The sequence below is a fragment of the Catharus ustulatus genome, chromosome 1, assembly GCF_009819885.2.
Source record: "Catharus ustulatus isolate bCatUst1 chromosome 1, bCatUst1.pri.v2, whole genome shotgun sequence".
Classification (NCBI taxonomy): domain Eukaryota; kingdom Metazoa; phylum Chordata; class Aves; order Passeriformes; family Turdidae; genus Catharus; species Catharus ustulatus.
In genome coordinates this window covers 84,634,415-84,657,466 of record NC_046221.1, presented here as the reverse complement: position 1 = coordinate 84,657,466, position 23,052 = coordinate 84,634,415, and the positions used below count along the sequence as shown (strand labels likewise).

The 23,052-nt window shown below is 40.9% G+C and overlaps 1 protein-coding gene across 1 annotated transcript in view; it reads right to left on the bottom strand.

The window, feature by feature from the left end:
• DNAH5 (dynein axonemal heavy chain 5) overlaps positions 1–20,634 on the bottom strand; it is a 157,979-nt gene extending 137,345 nt beyond the window's left edge. The window contains exons 1-3 of the mRNA XM_033058468.2: positions 20,418–20,634; positions 12,076–12,179; positions 11,667–12,011 (exon numbers count right to left, since the gene is read on the bottom strand). Of these exons, the coding sequence (XP_032914359.1) occupies positions 11,667–12,011; positions 12,076–12,179; positions 20,418–20,634 (666 nt within the window). The remainder of the gene's footprint in view (positions 1–11,666; positions 12,012–12,075; positions 12,180–20,417) is intronic.
• Between the last annotated feature and the right edge of the window lie 2,418 nt (positions 20,635–23,052).

Here is a 23,052-nt window from a genome sequence, read left to right as displayed (position 1 = left end):
GCAATTAAGGCAAGGTGAAGTAGACTGAACAATAGCTAAAAAGAAATACCAAGTGTTGATAATGAGGTCCCTTCCATGGTGCACCACAATAATAGAAAGCTTCCCACAATGTCTTCCAAAAAACCATGGCACTGCAAGACTTGGGAGGTGCTGGTGAATGAGAGGCTGGACATGATCCAGCAACGTGCCCTCCCAGCCTAGAAAGCCAAGTGTGGCCTGGGCTGCATCCAAAGTAGCATGAGCAGCAGGGGAGATAAGGGATTCTGCCCCTCTGCTCAGACTCCACCTGCAGTGCTGCAACCAGCCCAGGAAAGACATGGACCTGTTGGAGTTAGTCCAGAGGAGGGCCAACAAGATTATTAGAGGAATGGAGCACATGTTCTAGGGTGAAAGGCTGAGAAAATTGCATTTGGTCAGCCTGGAAAAGAAAATGCTTTTGAGTGACTTAGTGGTGGCCTTTCAGTACCTGAAGGGAGTTCACAAGAAAGAAAAAGAGTGACTTTTTATAAGAGCATCTAGTGACAGGATAAGGGGAAATAGAGACAAACTCAAAGAGGGTAGGTTTATATTAGGAAGAAAATCTTTACTATTGTTAGCCGCTCTTCACACGGCATCAGTCAATGGTGGACTCAAACCGACTGCTACCAGCAGTTAGTTATCCTGTAGTAAAAACCTTCATACCTTTTCTCTGGGAGTTTCCTATGGGCAGCTCCCCACAACATGGACTCCTTCTCTATTCCTTCTACCTCCTGCATGACTAACTAACTCATTCCTGTCCCTTACACAACAGCCTAACCCAGTCCATCCCTCACAGGCCATCTTACCTTTCCTGTCCCTTGCACATCTGCCTGACCCTTTATCCTCACAGCACAGCCAGCAGAATCCAATTCCCCCTCCAGCAGCTAACCCACTATTTTGTAATGCCCATCCTCATGGGACATAGCTGTGACCTGTTAAGGGCAAGGCTGTTCCTACTCTTTGGTAATTAGTACAGTTGTAATTCATCAGGGGAGTTTGCCTTCAGTACTGTCTCTGTTCTCTTACAATCCATCCTCCCACACTTTATTGTGAGTATGGTGAGACAGCAGAACAGATTGCCCGGAGATGCTGTGTATGCCCCATCCCTGGAGGTGTTCAAGGCCAGGCTTGGATGGGGCTGTGAGCTACCTAGTCTACTGCCCATGGTAGGGAGGTTGGAAGTAGGTGTTCTTAAAGATCCCTTCCAATCCAAACCATTCTATAAGACAGCAATAGAAGAGTACTAAATTTGTATACATTTTTGCTGCAGAGTACAATTCTCTGTACAGAAGCTTCCCATTAAGGAGGCATTATATTAGGGTCAGATTGAGTTTATAAGCAAAAAAAGAAAACTTTTTTTTTATGGAAAGTAAAGCCTCAGATGGCTATATGCCCAAAAATTGCAAAGGAACTCAAAGACAAAAGACATGTACCCTGTATCAGTATTAGAGGACCAGGCACTGGCTAATAGAATAAATGCACACCTTCAGGGATGGTTGAATGAGAAATACCTGATGAGGAAGCCTTGGTAGGTAAAGTAACAGGCATTATATTAAAGCATATAATTAAGAGGCAGCTCAAATAATTTAATTTCCAAAGGAGAACTCAGATTTTTGTGAAACACTCATGAACTGCAGAGGTTCACTAAAGAGGTTAATAAGCATTAGTATGAAGAAGATTGAGCTACATTATATAGATTTGCAAATAAAGCTTTCAAAAAGATCAATTGTCAAGTGCTTTTAGGAAAAGCATAAAGGAAATGACCTTCAAAGATAGAGACTTGATTAAATGTTGGAATGGAGAGGATAGAAAAGAATGAATAGTTACATCTTACAGCAACAGTTTTAAGGTATAAGTGGAGCACTGCAGGCATCTCCACAGTCAAGTGAAAAAGGAAAAGCTGCAAGAGTGACATCTGCAGACAAAACTATGTTATTCAAGGCAGTAAGGAGGAGCACAAAGAATTACAGAAACTTCCAAAACTGAGAAACTGATGTGTTAGAATGGCAAATGAAAATTCAGTGTAAGCAAACTGAAAAGTAACAAATCTAAACCTAAATTCACATCAAAACTATGGTCTCTGAACTGATCATTACTAGCATGAAGCCTATTTCTACCTTTGTGAGCAACTACTAACATACAGAAATTAGTAATCATCCAAATTTTAAGGGGCCATGACCACTACTAGTTAAAATTTCCCTCTTTCATTAAGCCTAAGACAAATGCACAGTCTAAAATATGTAAAAGACTACCAGAGACAAGTTTTTAACAACATTTCCATTTTATGTATATTAGATGATGAAATAGAAATTTGTGAAAAATGCAGCTTTTTTGAAATTATCACTATAAAGGTCAAAAATTATTTGTACTTTTTCTACATCAGCATGGGCAGCTGGGCAAACTGATTATTTATGTCATTTATCACTTTTTAAGGTAGCAAATACTTTTGCAGATATTAACTACTTTCTACCAGCAGTTTTGTTACCCATTCTAGTGAAGGCAGTGATGTCTGTAGTTGTTTGTATTTTCTGTTCTACTACCCTTTATTTACTTTAGCTGGAAGGGATTCGACAGCACAAGCCTTAGAGACACATGACTGATTTTTTTTTTCTGATATGCAAACCACATAAGTAAATCAATAATTAAAAGCTTGGTTGTACCTGGGATGTTTCTGGGTAGCTTAGCACTTGTCCTGGTTTAAAGGGACAGTATTGCCAGAAAGAAGAAAGACGAGAGTGTTTGTTTTTTTTACAAAAAATGGATAGTGAAAATCCCCTCCCTCCCAGTTTACTATAATTTGGAAATTCAGGAACTCTCAGGCAAAAGGTATGGGTTTGGAATAACAGTTCTTTACTGATATAGCTACAAGACAAAAAAAACAGCATCAGCTATGAGGAAAAAAAAAAAAAACAGTGGCAGAACAGAACGAAACTCAGTCTCAGTTTCTTTCTCCAGTCACAGATGCTCTCCTCCTCTGCACACTCCCGATGGAACAGGGCAGAGCAGCCTCTTGGTGGCAGCTGCTGCAGGTGCAGGGGAGCGAGGTGGCAGTGCCGTCCCAGGTGGGAGAAGGGTGAGGAAAACACTCTGCTTATCGTGGGCATCCCAGTTCTCAGCGCTGTTCTCAGAAGCAGGAAGCTTTAGCAGTTGGAGTGCAAGGGCCCTGGTCCCACCACGGAGAAAAAAGCAACCTCTCTCCCAAGTTCGGGCCGGCAAGCTGCGAGTGCCCCCCGCTGGAAGGACAAAGCAGCCCTCGACCATCCACTCCCCACCCCTCAAACCCCCTTCCCCAATCGAGCAATCAGGCCAGCCCAGCCATCCCTTTATCTTGAGCACTTAACAGCTGAAGGGGAGCCACTCCAGCCAGCTTAAAATAATAATGGGAAAAATTTCTAAAACTCTCCCAATCCCCAACAGCACTAATAACAAAATGTCCACTTGGATAATTTGTTTTCCCATGGAGCAGCCAAAAAAAAAAAATTCAATTAAAAGCTCACATTGTTGTCTGGCTATCAATGGATTTCAGACAAGGCCTTTGATTCAGGCCCTGAAAGTTGTTCCATGTACCAAAACCACCTTAAGCTTAGTTGCTGGCACCAAAAGAGCACCTGGATCCACACAGAAGTAGCTAAACAGATATGGAATATTTTTTCCCCTTTTAGTAATATTAACATTTGAGGGGGTCGATTGCTGTGCTGAATCTAGGCTTTTTCACCACACTTGTTTACAGTTTTTCAGAGTTGTTCAGACACAGCTGAACTAAACTGCTCTACAGCTTTTTAAATCTCCATTCACAGGTGCACTGAGCTCACAGGAGTAACTCCTCTGACCTACAGGTCATGAGAACAGCACTTCTTATGCTCCAGAGACAGAAGCCTGCTCTGCAGCTGAGACATGATGTACTCATACTGAGTAAGTTATAGAATCATTTAGGATGGAAAAAACTTTAAGGTACAGTCTAATCATGAAAGTTTGACCATATAGCAAACAGGATGTAAATAATTTGTGCACTATGTGTCATTACAGACTTAATTTTTTTTTAAAAAAAGTATTTCCATTGTACTGTATCACTCTGTTCTGCACAACATATTCATTAAAACAGTTCAGTAGCTATGCTAAGCTTGTTGGTTTTTTTCCAAGTCACTTAGAAGTTATTTAAACCTCCAGCTGCCCTTGGACCATTCCTACCAATTTTAGTTTGAGGTGTGCCTACCATCTTTGAAAAGAGGTAGATGCATTAGTTAAAAATGGAAGTTGCATGGCACTTCTTCCACAGTAACTCAGGAAGAGAGATCTGTTCAGCTGTCTTACTAGGTCAGACAACAAGTCTTGAGTTTGAAAACAGTGAAAGTAAAATGTCCTCCTGTTTTCTCTCCCTCCTCTAATTTACTAACACATGCACAACAAAAGGAAATTAAATCCTTCCACACACAGATTTTAAAATGTAGAAAGTGAGGGGAGAAGTGTTTGAATTTTGTAAGATTATGACATTTTAAATTAATATTTACTTCCAAGTAGTCTTTAAGAATTCCTTACTTATCTTTCAGTCTATTGGACTTATCGACCACCAAGACTCCATTTAATGCAACTTTTACCTACTCATGTCCTTAAATTTTAAGTTTAATAAAAATTTAGTTAAACAGACCTGCAGCAACTAAGTATATTTGATACATGCTACCCAATCATTGGCTAACAACAAAACACCCACTTGGCAATTTTTAACAGTAGCAGCTATGGCATGAAAAACATGTTGCTTGCCAACCAGAAAACGTAGTAGTGTTGCCTTTCACACTGGTTCTTTTTCTCTGGAGAAATAAAAAGGTAATAAGCACAGGCCATAGATTTGTTTCTTTTCCGCACTGTAATTCTTTTTTCTCCTCTCAGTAAAATGTTAGTCTTTCATTCTTTCTGAAACCAGTCATCCTCTAACAAGGCACTTCTCTATGCTCTAAGCATTTAGAGACTTTTTATTTACTCATTAACCTAATATTTAGATTACTACCTTTACTGGACCTCTGGAGGCTCTTCCCTAACAAACCATTGTATTGAGACTTCTCTTTTACTTAGTATTTCCACTGCCTTTTTCCTCCAGCCATGATTCCATCACTGCAATTTAGCAGGCTGGGACAGGGGGACGTTAATATCCAAACACCTTTGTTCACATTTCTCTTAAGATTTAAAATTACTTTTAATTGAATACTGTTGTAACAGTGACCCTGAGAAAACAGAGCAAGATTGCAAAAGCTTTTCCCCAATGTTACTGCATTGTCTGCATGTGGCTAAACAAATACTCTTGAAAACTCTGCTTCTCAGCTTTTAGCAAGAATTCCCTCTTTACTACAGTTAAATAATTGTCCAGAGGCCTGTACATATCATCTGGGAGGGATATAAAATAATCCCACCATATGTGAAGGTTAAGCTCACCATTTTGATTTACAGTCACTTACAGCCCCCTTGATGTATTTCAGTAGATTTGAACTTCAGCTTTTAAATTCCAACAAATCTGAAAACATCTTATGGCATGGTACTTTCAGGTGCTTTCACGTCAATAATGCCAAAGGCTTATAGTTCTGTAGTCTTGCACCCAAGCTGTTTTCCAGAGCCACTATGGGCAGGTTTCTTTTTCTTTTCTGCTAATACTCTTCTGCTGTTGTTCCCTATGGCCTGCACCTGCAAACCCCTAAAGTGCTGTTGACATGCTCATAAGAAGCCATTCCCACTGGCAAAAGGATCACCCTTCCTCACTTCCTCCTTTCTTTACTTTTTGTCTTTGAAGATTTTAGTTTACATTGAAAAAACCAAACATAATGCACAACAAAATAGAAAATAGTCCTAGAGATGCTCAATAACTATTACTATTGCACCATATGTGCAAATAGATGTAAAAATCAGTAAGCAACAATCACATTTGATTGACACACTCCAATAAGAAGAAATAATAGGGATTTTGGATAAGTCCCAAGGAAAAGACAGAGCCCAGTATCATTCCTGATCCTTATCACTGCCACATGCTGCACTGGAGGCATAGACCAGTCTAAGAGGGTGCTCAGCAGATACCCATCACCTAGCCACAATGGTGGAGAGCATCCTCACTCTACCCCCCACCATTCTGCTGGTTTTCACTTTTCCCTCAAAAAATAAATCTTCCATCTTTACAGCCAATGAATGCCATCAGCTAAAACTCCTGCTAATAAATCCTAGTAGAAAGATCTTCTTACTTATACATATATACTTGAATCAAGAGTAAAATAAACTATTCATACAAAGAAGTTCTGTGCTTTTTGACCTAATTTATATAAAAAGACAGTTCAACCCATATAATAAGCATTCTTCTTGATGAGGTCAAAAGCTTTGAAAAGAAAATAATTCAGAGCAGGAAGAAGGGAAGTTTTATGTCTTCATTAAACTAAAGATCATTAGAAATAGATTTGAGAAATCCCAATTTCCACATTTTACATTTTCACATCTTAAAACATGCCACATGAAGTTCATGAGAGGCAGAACGCATGTTATTTTCTTCATGCTAGATATTTTAAATGCTTTTGGTATATAGATCTTTAGGAATAAAATGGTAAGGAAAGAGAAACTACTGAAACTACTGACTCAGAATTCTGGCACCTGGTTGCACACCCAAGTTATGATCTCATAATTCCTTAGCAGTTGGAGCTTGAATACTCCACCCTCTATTATCTGCTAAATAAAACACTTTTCCATTGTAAAAACCTGATTGTTCTTTAAATTTTTACTGTTCATGGAACACTGTGCTCCATGCTGTGGAAAAACCTGGCATATTTTCTTTTGTAAACTATTATCTAAAATGTAAAGGCTTGAGCCATATATACCAGCTTCTTCTGTATTCTGATAATCATCTTGAAGTCATTTAAGTTAGTCAATTTTCAATTTAGATCATTCTTCAACCTGCTGCAACAACAATTACATTCATAGTCACAACAACAATATGGGAATCATAAATGGAATAGGAAAATATTATTTGGCACACAAATTAGAAGACACAACTCCAAGTTCACCAACATGAAGGATCTTTCTTGCTCTAAGAATCTGAAGTTTCTAATACCTTTCATATCACATACTAATATTTCTTTTTTTGTCATGATACTTTAGCCGTGTCCTCAGCTTTTCTAAGAGCACTGAATGCTTCCAACATCCTCACAGACTGCACCTCCTTTCTGTTTCCTCAGCCAAGCAGGAAAGACATCTGATTTGAGTACAGATAGAACAGGTAGTTGAGGGCAAACTGAACTCAAAATAAGTGAAGAGCGTTGAGTTTTTTGTCCTGCAATAGCCTTCAAGAAGTCTTGTGTAACTCAGCCTGCCCTTCCTTTATCTTAGAAAATATAAGGAATGTCAAGTGCCACTCTCTGCACTTTGCCTTTTTGCTCACTTTTAATCCAGTTCCCCTAATACCCTATGTGCTGGGTTTGGATGAGGGAAATTCCTCCCTAGTAACTGGTACAGAGTCATGTTTTGGATTTGTGCAGGAAACAGTGCTGATAATTCAGGGATGTTTCAGTCACTGCTGAGCAGTGCTTATTCAGCACCAAGGCTTTCTTACCTCACCAACAAAAGGCTGGGGGAGCCAAGAATGTGGGAGGGAACACAGCCACAACAGCTGACATAAGGGGTATTCCAGACTACATGGCATCATCCTCAGAATATAAAGCAGGGGAAGAAGGAGAAAGGAGGTACATTCAGAGAAATTATGCTTGCCTTCCCAAATCACATTACATGTAATGGAGCCTGTAGGAAGTTGTGAATGCATTCTTTAGTGTGCTTTGCTTGCATGTAGGTTTCTTTATTTTCCTTATTAAACTGTTTTCATCTCAAACCACAAGTCTGTCCACTTTTAGTCTAATTCCCTCCCCCATCCCAATGCAAGGAGAGAAGTAGGTGAACTGTTATAAAGGCCTTATTCGCCAGCTGGGTTAAACCATGACACCCTGCAGTCTACTGGGTATCACAGGAACACAACAACACGTGAGGCACACTGATATTTCCCAAAACTACTGGTGTTATGTCCTTTTCTGTTGTGCAGCTAAACTGGACCACCCGCAGCCTTTTATCATTAGCAGTTCCACTGCACCAAGGCAGAAGGTGTTCGATGCTAACAATTTCCCTGTGGTTCAACCTCAGATCCCCACCCCAACACCCCCCTCAGGTATTTCAAATGTCTACTCAAAAACCTACAAACAAAACCATTTATTTGCCAATAACCAAGCACTTCCCTTTACATAACTTTAGCAATAGACAAAGTATAGAGTGCAAATTTCAACATTACACAAACAAATTCCAAAACCCATTAAATTCCACAAAAGTGGCAATAATGCAAAGTTATGCAGTTGTCCTGGGCTTTCCGGCTATACATGATCAGCCTAGGTCTCCCAACCACGTCAAGAGAGGAATTTGCTCCTTGGTGCTAAATCAAACCTTTCTGGAAAAAGCACAACTGCTACTGCCTGCTTAACACACTCACAGTAAAAAGCTGCAATTGTTGCTGAGCAACCAGAGCTGTGCCATTGCTGTGTCCCCAGCTTAACATGTCTCCCTGCACGTTCAGACTGGAGGCGGTTAGACACAATGCCCTGTAGCTGCTGGCTATTAAACCTCTTTCTGCTTCTGTGGCACATGATTGTTATTTGTCATGAAGTGTTATCATTCTTGATGTGTTAGGAGTATGACACATTGTGTGATCTAGGTTAAGTGACAGGTCTTCCTTATCTGTAAATCTTCTGAATATTAATTGTAATGATGAAATTCTCCTTCATTACCAGTCACAGTTCCTTGAGTCTATTAAGCAGTTTCAAATATTTGGCTATTGAAAACTGAAACTAGTAAGGACCTGTGACATTCTTTTAACCAATCACAGTCCGATTGTACCTAAGAAAAATCCTCCATTTAAACATGTGATGTCATGTTTTATCCAAATACATTCTGGCAAATGGAATCCAGATCGATTTAGTGCTCATTCATCCCTGTATGCCAAACAAAACAGCATCATTGGGCTTCTGTTTTCCTTTGATTAGAAAGCCCTACTAGAAAATTCATGAACTCTACACATAGTTCTCATGCTACTGCATCAATTCCTTTCTCTATTGCATATTCTTTAATTTCTGGTAGTATCCTACTGGTGATGAAAAAAAAAGGCAGCTTTTTCTCCAGCAGGTTAGCCATCAGCCTTTGCTAAGCTTACTTCAGCCACCTTACACTACAGTAACAGCCTGTCTCATGCAATTTGCTGCACACTGTGACATTCAGAACCAGAGTTCAGTGGCTTCTGCCGCCAACAACCAAGTGGATGCTTTAAAATCTGATTAAATATGGACAATCATTGCTTTAAAAATTACAGGCCCAAAAGCCAGAAAATTTATTTCTCCATTGGACATTGAAAAAGCAGTTCCATCTTTTCATCCACTTTTACTTTCCAGTTCCCACACCTTAACCATCTCTTCTTGCAACTTTGCATGCATCCTCAGAAAGATCCACATCCTGTAGCTTCCTGCCCCTGTTCATTTTTATGTACGTTGCTGAGTCGAGGATTTTCCTTAGCAATGACTTGCTGGGTTATAACAGCTGCAGCACCTGTACATGAATTCAGTGACTTATGACAACCTGCCTTTGGCAGAAACTGAACAAATGGCCTCTTCTGCACATTGTTTCAGAAAAGAAACACTAATAAAATTAAAGAACTATTTTCCATCAAGACAATACCAAAATCATGGCATATAGAATTAGGTTGAAATTTTATCTTTTATCGGTAAGAAAAGCATTTTATTTCTTTCAATAATGTTATTGCCAAACGGCTGTCACAGTCTTAAATCTTTTCACGTATTTTCACTGACAAACCAAATGTTTTTCCCTGTTTACACTTCTGGCATTGAACAATTATTAGTGTCCTAATTCTGTTTTCCTGGAAAACTGTCAATACCCGAGAGATGTATGTTATATACTTCCCATTATTATTTTAAAAATCCACTATATATCCACTGGGGAGGCAGTGGAAAGGCAATCTTCCTTTCCACATGGGCTACTGCACCTGAACACCCCAAGATTTAAGGTGGAATTTAAAAGGTTAACAATTATATTGGTCTGTTTATTAATAACTATTAAAGTAAGTTACTCTACACAAGAGTACTGTACTCTCAGCTACTTTTTTGTCCTTAGTGGTTGAACTATGAATTGCTCAAGTGTGGAACAAATTCTTTTTCATCTCTGTCTTCCTCCATTCCCTGCAAAATATAGGCTGCTAAAATGTAGAAGGACATTTAGACATTTTTGGTTATTGAAAAGATACATCATCAAGCCCCGTTCAAGACACATTGCTTACTGATACAGATTTCATTCCCAGGTTGCACAAAACAAAAAGCTTCTAGCACATGAAGGTGTAAAATGATAAATGTAATCAAACTATGCATTTTTTTTTAAAAAAAGTTCTGCATACTTCATCTCATCCACAAAAGCTAAAGGAAAAAGAAGGCGTCAAATTCTCAATGTAATACTACGATTTTAAGTCAAATGTATGTTAATAAAAAAGAGTGGTTTCATTTTTATCCCTAGCTTCACCTATCAAATATCTAATTAATTTCATTTTTAAACCAAAATTTCATTCTTGTAAACCAAATAATATCTTTTTATGAAAGTTTAGTGTATTCTAGATTATATTACCACAGCACTGAACTGACTCTTTGCTTGAATATTTTAAGTTTTGGTAGGATTAGCCCCCCTGTAAACAAGTTACTCTTGTGAAAGACAAGCACACCTACTTTTTAAGCATGCAATTGTACAGAAATAGCAGCCCAAACGCATGTGAAACATGTCCTGATAACTACTGCAAAATTTAAGAAAGAGGGGCATTTGTATTGCTTTAACATTATGGGAATCTATATAGAATCCAACCATCCCTAGTATCTATGAACAACACACTCCCTCCAGGAAAAGGTAATCAAGTTAGCTCCCGTCAATTATGAAAAGACCATACTGGAAACTTCGCTGCTTGCAGATACATCGAGGACTCAGCCAAAACAAAGGGGGAAAAATAGTTTACAATAAACAGTTTTATTAACTGTGTTAATCCTTGAAATAATGTTGGTGCGTGTTTCGACTCAACAAAGCTAACAAAGTAATAAAGTCACTATCAGAACGGAGCTGAAAGCAACAGACTTCGAAGGTGATACGGGAAATGGGAACCCGCACGATTCCTCTTTTTTGGAGGACTCAAGAGCACCCCATGCTGCTGGTAACACACCCCTTTAATGCTTTCACGGAGAAGTCTTGTCACAAGACGAGTAATAGCCATTAGAAACAGCTGCCCTCTTCACGACACAGCAACGCGTAGTTCATCAGCAGTAAAAGCTTGAATTTCACCCCAGATAGAAGTGCCTTCTCCGCGGAGGCAAACTACGGCTGGTTACCTCCAGCTCTGAGCTCACCCCTCCCGGAGCAAAGGAAGGGGCAGTGGCGGCGGGTCCGCTCCCTCACAGCAGAAGTCACGGCCGCAGCCGCTCCATCGCTCCCTTTCCCACACAGCCTGCGAGCGCGGCACTGCCCGCACCCCGCGGGTCGCCTGTCCCGGGGCTCCCTGGCTCCCTCCCTCGCTCCCCTCGCGTTGTTCCCCAGCCCCGCCGCTCCCGCACCTGCAGCGTGTCCGCACCGCGCTCCGCGGGGGCCGGCGGCTCCGGGGGCTGTGCCCGGGCCCCCAAGCCCTGCGCCTGCCCCGCCGCCGCCTCCATTGCCCGGCGTGGTTGCCACGGCGAGGGATTGCCGCCCCCTTCCTCCGTGGGCGCTTTTTGAACTTCCCCTTCCAGCCCGAGGTCAGGCCCGGCTTCCCATGGGAACGGGCTGCGGCTGGCGGGGAGCTTCCACGCACAGCGGGACCGACGCCAAAGAATTCCCGGCTCCCGGCGGCCGCCCTCCAGCCGGCCCAGGGACCCCCGGCGACAGCACCCTCCGACAGCCCAGGGTGGCACCTTGTTACCGCCCTAAAAGCTGAAAACTTGTACCAGGTACAGCATTAATACTTCAGGCACCGTGACGCGACCTCACCTTTAACATCTCCGTCTCGGGAACTCCCAAATGTTTGCGTTTGTGCAGCCCTCGCACCTGGCACGTCTGTGGGAGGCAGGAGAGGTACGAGCTTTCAAACGCCGCTATTTAACTGCATGACAAAAGAGCAATGAAATTGAATGCAGCGGATGCTACAGGTGCTCATCTTTCTACTCATGGGATAACGCAGTGAGGGTTGCCCTCTTAAATGACCAGAGAAACTCCTGGTTATCAGGTTTTCCTGCGCTCCTCACTGCCAGAGGGTACCAGTGAAAAGAGAGCTTCATGACATTCCATTAGACATGCAGGTTATTCATCCATAAATCCAATTTCAAAGGTGCCTCATAACGAATCTGTCCGCAGGAAAATCTGTTCCTCCTTAGCTTCTGACGGAAGATGGATACAAACCATGGTGGTAATTGCACTATAGGCAATGGTCACAATGCATCACGAAAGTACTAAGATTAGTACTGAGAAAGTACTGGCAGCTAAGATTAAATATACATGAAGGACAGGCTGAATAGGTACAACCTGACACTGAGGCTTCAGCAGCTTTTGTTCACCCACAATCTATGGCGACACATCCTTGAGAATGTGAAAGCTAAATACTAGGAGTAAAACGCAGATAATTCAGGAGCAGAAAACCTGAAATTCTTTGCATAATAGCATAAGAAACCCAATGCCCAGACTTGAGATAGGTATTTCACCTTGGAATGTGTTTCTCTTCTAGTCCTTTTGATGTAATTTGAACTCTGGATGAGGGAGTCTCTCATTCATCTTTTATGGGAACATACATACACAGGTCTGCAAAAAACCTGCAGATACCCCATATCTCAGCCCTAGAATTCCTCATCATCCCCTAACAGGATTTTCTACTTGTTCTTTAAAGAATGGAAGGCAAAGCATGCACGAACCTCCCAAGGGGCATGGGCCAGTTCTCATTTGCCCATTTCATAATTTTTTTACTCTTAATATTAATAGGAAAATAATGTTAATATTATTTACTAATATCAATTATTAGTTCAAAGCACACTTTTTTCTCATCTAGCCTTCAGAGACCAGGCAGAAAAAGTGGTCTTTATAATAAAAGTTTTTAATGTGTTGTGGATTAACTCTAGTAGACAGCTAAAGCCCACACAGCCTCTGCCCCACAGTGGGAAATGTTTTCTTGGTCAATCTTTTCTCTCCTAGAAATAAGCTAATTGTTTCAGATAAAAGCTATTTATTTCATCATTCCCTTGGAATTCATAGGTTGTGTTCTTTGTTGTTTTCCAATTTTTTTTGCAACTGTTGCCAAAATTTGACACGCAAAATAGGACATAAAACTCTTCCAGTGGCCTTAGAAGCCACAAAGCAGAAGTTTTCTACTAATGTTTTCCACAGATTTTTTTTTTAATTTTCAACTGCTTAAACACTCTCAAGATAATTCATTTTTCTGTATGCTTTAGTGTAATTTCCTGTGTTTCAGTTTATGTCCAGCCTGTCAAGCTGGTTAAGCACAATTTCCCTGTCTTAAATCCATGCTGAAACATGACAAAGAAACAAAATTTTCAGATTGTCAGAACTTATAGTCATGCCATTAGGTAACCCTCTCTCAGCAATTGCAGTCAGTGCTTACATTTGGTGTATAGAGGGTTACATAGGTATGTCCAAACATGTCTCAGAAAGCCTCAGTCTGCATCATACCTGAGTCACTACAGTCACCTTGGTCCCTCAATTCTCTTGTGTCACTTTTGACTTCAATCACATCAGTTGTTTATTTGACACTACTCACCTCAGTCACTTATCCAAGCCTGCCTGTCACTCCATCAGCTCCTCTCAGCTCATTTTACCAGCCTGTTCACTCCTGACGATTCCCAAGTTAGTCAACTCCTTCAGGTGGACTGCTGAGCAGTCACCTACTGCCCCCAGCATCTCCCTCAGCTCCACTATTGGCAAAGTGTATGCCAGAGCAGTTGTCTAAAGTGATTGGTACAAAAACTTCTTTTGAATTTCAAATTGTTAAAAAACATCAATACTCATAAAAAATAGCCATTTCACTGAAACAATCACAAATACAAGTTTCTGTAACTGAAGATTAAAGTACATTTTTACAGCTAATAGCTATATGATAGTTTAAGCATAGAAGTGTTTTCTATTTTCAACTTAACTTACAGCAAAAACAACGTTCCAGCTGTTACTTGACTAATTCAGCATGGAATGAAGGGATTATTCACATATCATGCTCTTATTTGTGTGTCTAAATAAATTCAGGAGAATGCTTTTGGGAATATTTCCAGAGTTTGATATTCCGGTTCCAAGTGTGGTCACAAGACACCTTGGGAGAGAAAAGAAGAGATCAAGCTTACGTGATATTTTTGCACAGTGTTTTCCCAGGCTCTGACCATCTTTACTTTCAGCAATTTTTAGAGCCTATAGTTATGGTGCCACCATGACACATCAGCCAGGACACCGGGGGCCCTGTGGGTGGGTGGGTGATGGCAGTTCCTGACAACCAGACCCCATCCTGCTGCTTCATCCAGGAGCTAGGCCAGCCAAGGAGCACTGAGGCAGCCCCCAGTCCTGGCATTGGGCAGCTCTCTGGGGACAGGGATAGGCCAAGACCAGGTTTTGTTGGCTTAGGAAATCACCGTGGAAGTTCTTCCAGATCCTTCTCTAACCTCTCACTAACCCCATGCAAAATTGTTCAATCCACAGCATTGTTCAGGAAAGGGATCCACAGGTTTTCTGCCTGTTGCATGAAGAGTATCTTTCAACTATTTGTTTTGAACCTGGTTCCCACTATCGTCCCCTATTTGCATTTGAAAAACATGGAGAACATTCGATCTCTATCCATTTTTCTCCATGCCACTCATATTTGTGTAGTCTTCTGATGTACCTTGCCATGCAGAAGAACCTTTCTCCAGCCAATTCAACCATCCTCCTCATGGAAGCCATTCTAGCCCTTTGGTCACCCTGCTGCCCTTCTCTTCCTTTTTCTAGTTCTTATGTATCCTTTTTGAGATGAAAGAACTGTAACTGCACAGGATATTCAAGGTGTAGGCAAACAATTTATACAGTGGTGTAATTACATTTTCCATTTCCATTTCCCTTTCCTATTTCCTTCCTGAAAATTTGTAGTGTGTTCTTTGTTTTGCTTACTGCTACTAAGTGGAGGTTTTTGTGCAGCTCTTTATTATAACTGCAGAGTCAGTGATAATGTTTTAGAACCAGTTTAGTTTAAAATATTTTTAAGAATTGATCTTGGAGAGCAGATAGGACTTCTGACATGATAACAAAGAGTCCAGTAACAATACTGTCTCACTGGCAATATGGAAATCCATTCAGCTTCCCCCCAGGAATACCACCAGCAATAATAATTGTTCACTCAGCACAGATAAAACCCACAACACCTACCATGAAATTGTAAAGCATTGAAGATAAATTTTGAGCAGCACTAAATAAAAAAGTGTAAGATCACAGTGGGACAAAAGAAATACATTATTGTATATATCCAAACCCAAAATTTCTTAGTTCTTTGGTTTAACCTGTGACATATTTAATTCAAAGGTTGGACTCAATGATCTCAGAGGTATTTGTCAACCTAATCTATTCTGTGATTCTGTGATATCCAAATCACTGTCAAGGTTTCAAGAAAAATTAAGAATTTCAGATCTTATTCTGGTTGATACGAACACCCTTTCACTCAAATCCAGCACAGTAAAAATAAACAGTCCAATTTGCTGACTTCTATCAGACCTAAAAGCTTCTGTGAACCCTCCAAAAATTATAGTATATCTGGATAATCCCAGTTTTCATGTTTGTACATAAAACAGCCACTAGAGGGGGAGATAATCCCAAACACTCGAGTACATCTAATCCTAGCTGGCAGAATTTATACACTTGAATCTACTTTGTATCACCATGACCACAAAATCTATTTTTTTTTTCAGTAGAAGTATTCAGCTGCAATGAATCATATTTAATTATTTGTTGTTAAGTTATTATTTTTTATTAGGCCCAGCAGATGAATCAGGACTACCTTGCCAGAGCAAAGGCCTTTCCTTAGAAGGCTCTGTCTATTTATTTAGTAGTTAACACATAATTTTAAAATTACAATTTCTCTGTCAGGGTGATTTAATTATGGGACTCTAGGGTTCAGCAATCTTCCTTTAAGGAGCCTTAAATTCATAGTAATTTCAGCAATCTTTGACTCACTAATTCTAACAGATCACAAAACTCTGGCGTGTTCTGCTCCAGCCCAAGTACCCTTATTGAGACAATAAAAATATATGTTACATATTCAAGCATTTAGGTTATGACACTTAAATCGCTTCACTGACAAATGTCAATTTATTAACTAAACAGAAAATCTATCTGTGCTATCTATTGTGAGCATAAAAAAATTTGTTAAGGTCCTGACTGCTCCACCTCCACTCAGATCAGTGTCTCTATAGCTGTTAGGAGCCCATGGAGTCGAGGTAAGGAAGACTTAAACTGCGTTTTATCACAAAGCAATCAAGACCTCTGGTTCTCCATAGGAGAGGAACATAGTAATTATCAACATCTATGATGTAATAAACATGGTTAAATATTGTCAAATGCAATACAACTGTGATAAAATCTTCCTCTGTGGCAGCCACAGTGACACTTGATTTTGGGAGGAATTGCTTTGTATTTTATTTTGACTTATAGGACAAATTTATGAGGCTAATGTGAGACAATATGTTATTATGGTTCAGAAAACGTAATCTGTCAAGCAAAACCAAGGAAGATGTGTGCCAGCACAGACTTGTAACAGCTCCAGGAATTCCCTGATCTCACTTGCTTCTCCTGTCCATCACAGAGGGGAAGCAGAGGGGCAGGCCTGCAGAAACTACTCTATGTTCTACCTGGTTATAAGTCAGTACTTTACAGAGGTATTAATATTATTAAATAATACATCCATATAGATATAAATGTGCATTATAAAAATGTATTCCATTTGGTGTAAATTCATTTCTCAGAAGGGAAAAAGTCAATATTGAGAAAATTAGACACCAAGACAGGAGGTCTAAACAGTAATTGAGAAGGGAAGGGAAGGGAAGGGAAGGGAAGGGAAGGAAGGGAAGGGAAGGGAAGGGAAGGGAAGGGAAGGGAAGGGAAGGGAAGGGAAGGGAAGGGAAGGGAAGGGAAGGGAAGGGAAGGGAAGGGAAGGGAAGGGAAGGGAAGGGAAGGGAAGGGAAGGGAAGGGAAGGGAAGGGAAGGGAAGGAAGGGAAGGGAAGGGAAGGGAAGGGAAGGGAAGGGAAGGGAAGGGAAGGGAAGGGAAGGGAAGGGAAGGGAAGGGAAGGGAAGGGAGGGAAGGGAGGGGAGGGGAGGGTAGGGGAGGGGAGGGGAGGGGGAGGGGAGGGGAGGGGAGGGGAGGGGAGGGGAGGGGAGGGGGGGGGGGGGGAGGGGAGGGAGAGGGAGGGGAGAGGAGAGGAGAGGAGAGGAGAGGAGAGGAGAGAGAGAGGAGAGAGAAGAGAAGAGAAGAGAAGAGAAGAGAAGAGAAGAGAAGAGAAGAGAAGAGAAGAGAAGAGAAGAGAAGAGAAGAGAAGAGAAGAGAAGAGAAGAGAGAGAAGAGAAGAGAAGAGAAGAGAAGAGGAGAGGAGAGAAGAGGAGAGGAGAGAAGAGGAGAGGAGAGGAGAAGACTAAGTTGTTGCTCTAGTTATCAATCTGACCTCTTTTTAAAAAAGCAACAAATGAAAACCCTTATCCAGTGTTCTGAAGGCAGGAGATCAAGTGTCTGGTTTTTGCCAGGCCCTTTGGTGGTGGTATGGGCTAGTAAATGTGATGTAGGAGTGCAAAGCATTCACAAAAATTTAGAGACGCAGCAGTGCTGTGAGAACACATTCTCCTGTCCCACCTCATGGGGTCTCTGCAAAGAAGGTACAAACAGCTGAGGAAAGGAGGTGCAGTGGAGCAATGGGAACATCAGAGGAGGACTGATCCAGAATTATCCATGCTGAGAAAAATGAGGTGAAGACCTGAAATCAAACAGTATTGTTCATGAGGGGTAGAGATCCTTTTAATTGGGAAAAATGGTAGCTGGAATGGATAAGGTTATATAACATAAGAATTTTTTGCATGCAATTGCTTTCCAGTTGTCAAAGGAAACCTTTAAAAAATGAAATATATCAAATTTTAACAGAGGAAAAGTATTATTTAAGCATTTACATGGCTGTGACCATGCAAAAAAAAATTCTAAAACATCATTAAAATCTCAGTTCTTTGTTGCTAAGGAAGGTCATATGAGAACAAAGAGAAGAGGACAAAGCAGCAGTTAGAGTGAAACTCAAGAAACCCCCAGAAAGTTAGACTTTAAATAGAGATAATACACAGAGAGTCACAGAAAGGATTTCATCTTTGACAATTCAGACTGCTGAAAAATATAGCTGAGCAACTGTGCCCTTTTTTTTACCTGGTCTTTTGGAGGCCTTGTGCCTTACAATCCCTTTAAAAAGCTTGTTAAAGATCTCTTTACAAAGTAGATAATATAATATTGTAAGGACATATTAATGGCACAGACAAAGGACTAGCTTGGATAACAAAGGCAGAGAGCACTAGTGTAAAATAAGAAATTGGGCTAGAGAAACATGAAGAGCTGTGTGCCACAGAGACCAGTAATGGTTGGGAGTGACTTCATTCCTTATATGCAGATCTCTGGCCAGGGTGAGGAAATATGCTGTAAGGGAGCAGGGCTGTTCATGACACATAACTGGGCAGAGACTCAGCACAAGGGAAAAGAGTCATAAACATCAGAAGGTCTTGGACATCTTGGACAGGATATGAGTTAGTGTGCTTGAACTGGGAGAAGTACTGTTACTAGAGTGCAGACAAATGAAAATGTTATAGCACTGCCCTGACACTGTGCTTCTTACTGACTTTTTACTGACCAAGTACAGTGAGAGACGAGGACTACTGCTGCTGAAGCAGAAAGTTTTCAAGTGTGTAGCACTAGACAGAACTCAGGGCAGATACAGTCATCTCCAGCAGCACTTCCACTTTGAACGATATTACAGATGTAAGCCTGATTTTTTTTTTCAGTGGCAAAGGCCAGTCCAAAACAGAACACTATGTAGGAGTAAGTGGATGCTTTGAAATAATATTTATTTTTAAAATATCTAATACATTACACAGGCAAGGCCGCACCAAAACTGAGCAAGATGTTAAACTAAAACTTAATATTCAGATGCTACATTGAGGTTGAAGATTCTATAGCTTTGGCTATTTAAAACTAATTTTGTATAGCCATTTAACTTCACTGCCTAACAACTGAATGTAGAACGTGTGCTGCAGACTTTTGAAGGTTCATTGTTTGCCACAGAGGCATCTTTGTCCATATTTTTAGATCTTGCAAAAATTTGTTTACACATTTCCTGGGGAGGACATACCTTCTGTAATACAGCTTGTGAATCAGCCCACTCCCGATTTATTTTAGTATCCTCCAGCTGATGGGGGACAGATGGGTGAGGGCTGGGAGCAGAGGAATGCTGCCCTGCCTCTGACGGCCCTGGAAGGTATGCAGCTTGCCTCCCCCAGCCAGCTTTCCAGAGCCTTTGGGAAAGAGGCTAATGTGATTTTTGGTCACCACAAACATAGGAAATCTACAAAAGACTCAAGAGGAATCAGTTTTCTGCCTTGTGCAACAGGATAGAGGTCACCAAGATGCTGTTGCTGAAGATTTCTATCCCAGAGAGGTTCTGTAATATTGAGGGAAGTGGGACACTAAACTACAGAGTATGCAGCATTAATCTGAATAGTGATGTGTAGTTTGTGATCATAAACTTTTCCAACAGTTCCCATCTTTGCTTGTCTAGCTATGGAATTGAAATTCAATTCTTGTCTCAGCAGAGTGGGAATTACAATTTGGATTAACATATTTTGGATTAACACATAGTACAATTAATAGAGTCTAATCTGCATCAGTGCCTGCAATGTTTTTGGTGTGCAATGCAAGCTAGTTTGTACTTTGCTCCTTTTTTCTGACCACAATGACACAAAGTCCCTTCTGCTAAGAAATGCTCCTCTGCTCCTGATTCAGGAGCCACATCCTCACTGGTCCCTCAGGAGTCTGTAGCCACCATCAGAGAGTGCCAGCCATAGAGACCATGATGTGCAGATGGCATTGGCTGGACTTCAAGTGCCCATCAAAGTCACAATATCACTCCTCTCCTCAGCTGGACAGGGGAGGAAAAATATCAACCAAAGCCTCGTTTGTCAAGATAATGACAGGGAGAAATCACTCACAAGTTACCATCGCAGGCAAAACAAACTTGACTAGAGGGAATTCATTTGTTACCAATAAAAGAATAAAAAATAAAACCAAATTAAAAGCACTTACCCTCCTTCTTCCCAGGCTTTACTTTGCTCCTCATTTCTTTGCCTCCTCTCATCATTGGCACAAGGGGACAGGAAATGGGGCTGAGGTCATTCATCATGCATTGACTCTGCTGTTCCTTTCTCCTCAGGGATTCTTCACACTCCTCCACTGCTCTGGAATGGATTCCTTGCACAAGAAACAGTCCTTCATGAACTTCTCCAATGTGAGTTCTTCCCATGGGCTGCAGTTCTTCAGGAACTGCTCCAGCCTAGGGTCCCTTCCATATGGTGCAATCCCTCAGGAAGAGGCTGCTCCAGTGTGGGTCCCCCATGGGGTCACAAGCCCTGTCAGCAAACCAGCTCCAGTGTGAGCTCCTTTCTCCAGGGTCCTTTCTCCACAGGTCCCACTAAGAACCAGTTCCAGCATGGGCTTCTTATGGGGTCACACCCTTCCTCAGGCACCCACTAACTCTAGTGTGGGATCTTCCATGGGCTGCAGAGGAATCTCTGTTCCTGTGCCTAGAGCACCTCCTTCAGATCGGTGCATTCTTTCTGCACCGATCTGAATGCCTGCAGGGCTGTTTCTCTCACATATTCTCACTTCTCTCTCTACAGCACTTTTTCTCCATTTTTAGATATGTTATCCTGGAGGTTGCCTCCACCATCCACTGGTGTGCTCAGCCTTGGCCAGTGGCAGGTCCATCCTGGCATAGGCTCTGTTGGATATGGAGGGAGTCTGTGGCAACTTCTCAAAGAAGCCACCCCTGGTAGACCTCCCTGGCTACCAAAATCCTGGCACACAAACCGAATATAATGCCATAGGCAGGTCAGTGAGCAGAAGAGACACTTCTGAAAGCTTCACTCCATACAGATCATTTAAATGTGGGCCATTGAATTCCCTCAGTGTAAGAGTCAACACAAAGCCAAAAGGTTCCAACTCCACAGTTTTCTTTGGGAAATGTGGATGATCTCAAAGAGGAAGTTGTGGTTTTAGAAAAAAAATGGTTTAATGGAGAAATTTTTCTAAAATATTGTTTGCAAACTTGTTTTGTATTCAGTGATTCATGCACTGTGTTATGCTTACCAGCAAGTTCTTCACCTATAATGAGTATAACATATTACGGTCTTTTCAAATAGAAGAATGAGATAATCCTCTAGGGAAGAACCCTAATATGAATGCAGGCAGCTGTTAGTTCCCAGTATGCTGAATGCATACCATGCCTGTCTCTGTTGCAGGTATGGTAATTGGTATAAACCCAGGCTACAATTAGGCCAGGTCCACTGGGAGTGTCTCATAAATCCAAACTTTCAGACCCCTCAATAATTCTGTTTAGGACTTGGACAAACTCCTGGTTGACACCACACTCAAGTTTCTTGCTGTCTTCTCCCCTTGGGTACAAAATTTTGGGGCTCAAACAGAAACTCCTACCAGCTGGTTATGTAGTTCCACATGTTGTTCTGCCTCCTTCAGGACTATGCAGGGAGTGGAAAATCCCAGTTTTTCCTCACAGCTTCTCCCTTTAGTAAGTGTGTAGAGACAGAAGGAATGACCTGGGGAGAGGAGGTTGTGAATTCCAGCAGAGAGGAGAAGCTGATGAGCTAATGATTCTCTGCCACATGTCTAGTGGGAAAGGATATTTATAGAAAATGCTTTATGAGAAACAGGAGGAAGTAATTTGTGAAGGAAATAAAATACTCAAAACCAGAAAAAAAAATGGAGAAGGAGAGATTTCCTTCCTCACCTCTTTCATGATTTCCACAACAAAGAAAACATCATAGATACTACATACCACCAAACTGTAAACACACTGAAAATAAAGCACTTGCTGATAAGTAATTCTCGCACTCATAAAACTTTTTCCTATAACAAGAGCATAAAAAAGCTGCCTCAAAAGCTAAAATTGTGTGTTAATCTCTTTACAGTTTGTAGTTCTAAAAATTTTATAACAGAAAGCTGGGTAAATGTGAAACCCTACTGTTAATGTGTACATTTCACCAACCCCTAGTACACAGGATTGCTGATACAAAGTACATAACCATAACAAAACATGAATATGTGATTCTCTCTGCTGTTTTGTCTGTTACTTTGTTCCTTCAATTCATCTTATAGTTGCTGCTATTAGCCTCACTTCTGTTTTTCTACTTGAATAATTTGTTATTCCCTAGACTAAGACAGCTTTGAAAATAAAAACTGAGTCTTGGTGAGTTTAATATTAATTCCTTATTATTAACCAACTAAGATCTTCTTTATATGTCTGGAATACAAATGCACGTTAATAATGCCAGCATACTTTTAGGAAATTACTATAATAATAACTAAATATTCCACTAAGTATGACAGTATATTTACAGGGTAGTACCTGGGGGGAAAGTGTAGATGTTTGATTATATTAACATTTAATATAAAATGCTTAGAGGCCATAATGTATTGTATAAATGTTCTTGAATATTAATGAAGTATTGAAGGATTGACAAACAACTCACATGAAACACTGATGCAGAACTGAAATACGTGAGCAATTCCTTTTCATAATTCTCTTTGATTTTCCAGGAGTAGACATATTCACTGAACAGCAATATATCAGACTGACAGCAACCCAGGCTTTGAATACAAAAACACCTAGGGTTAACCTGTATGAAAAAAACCAATACATAGT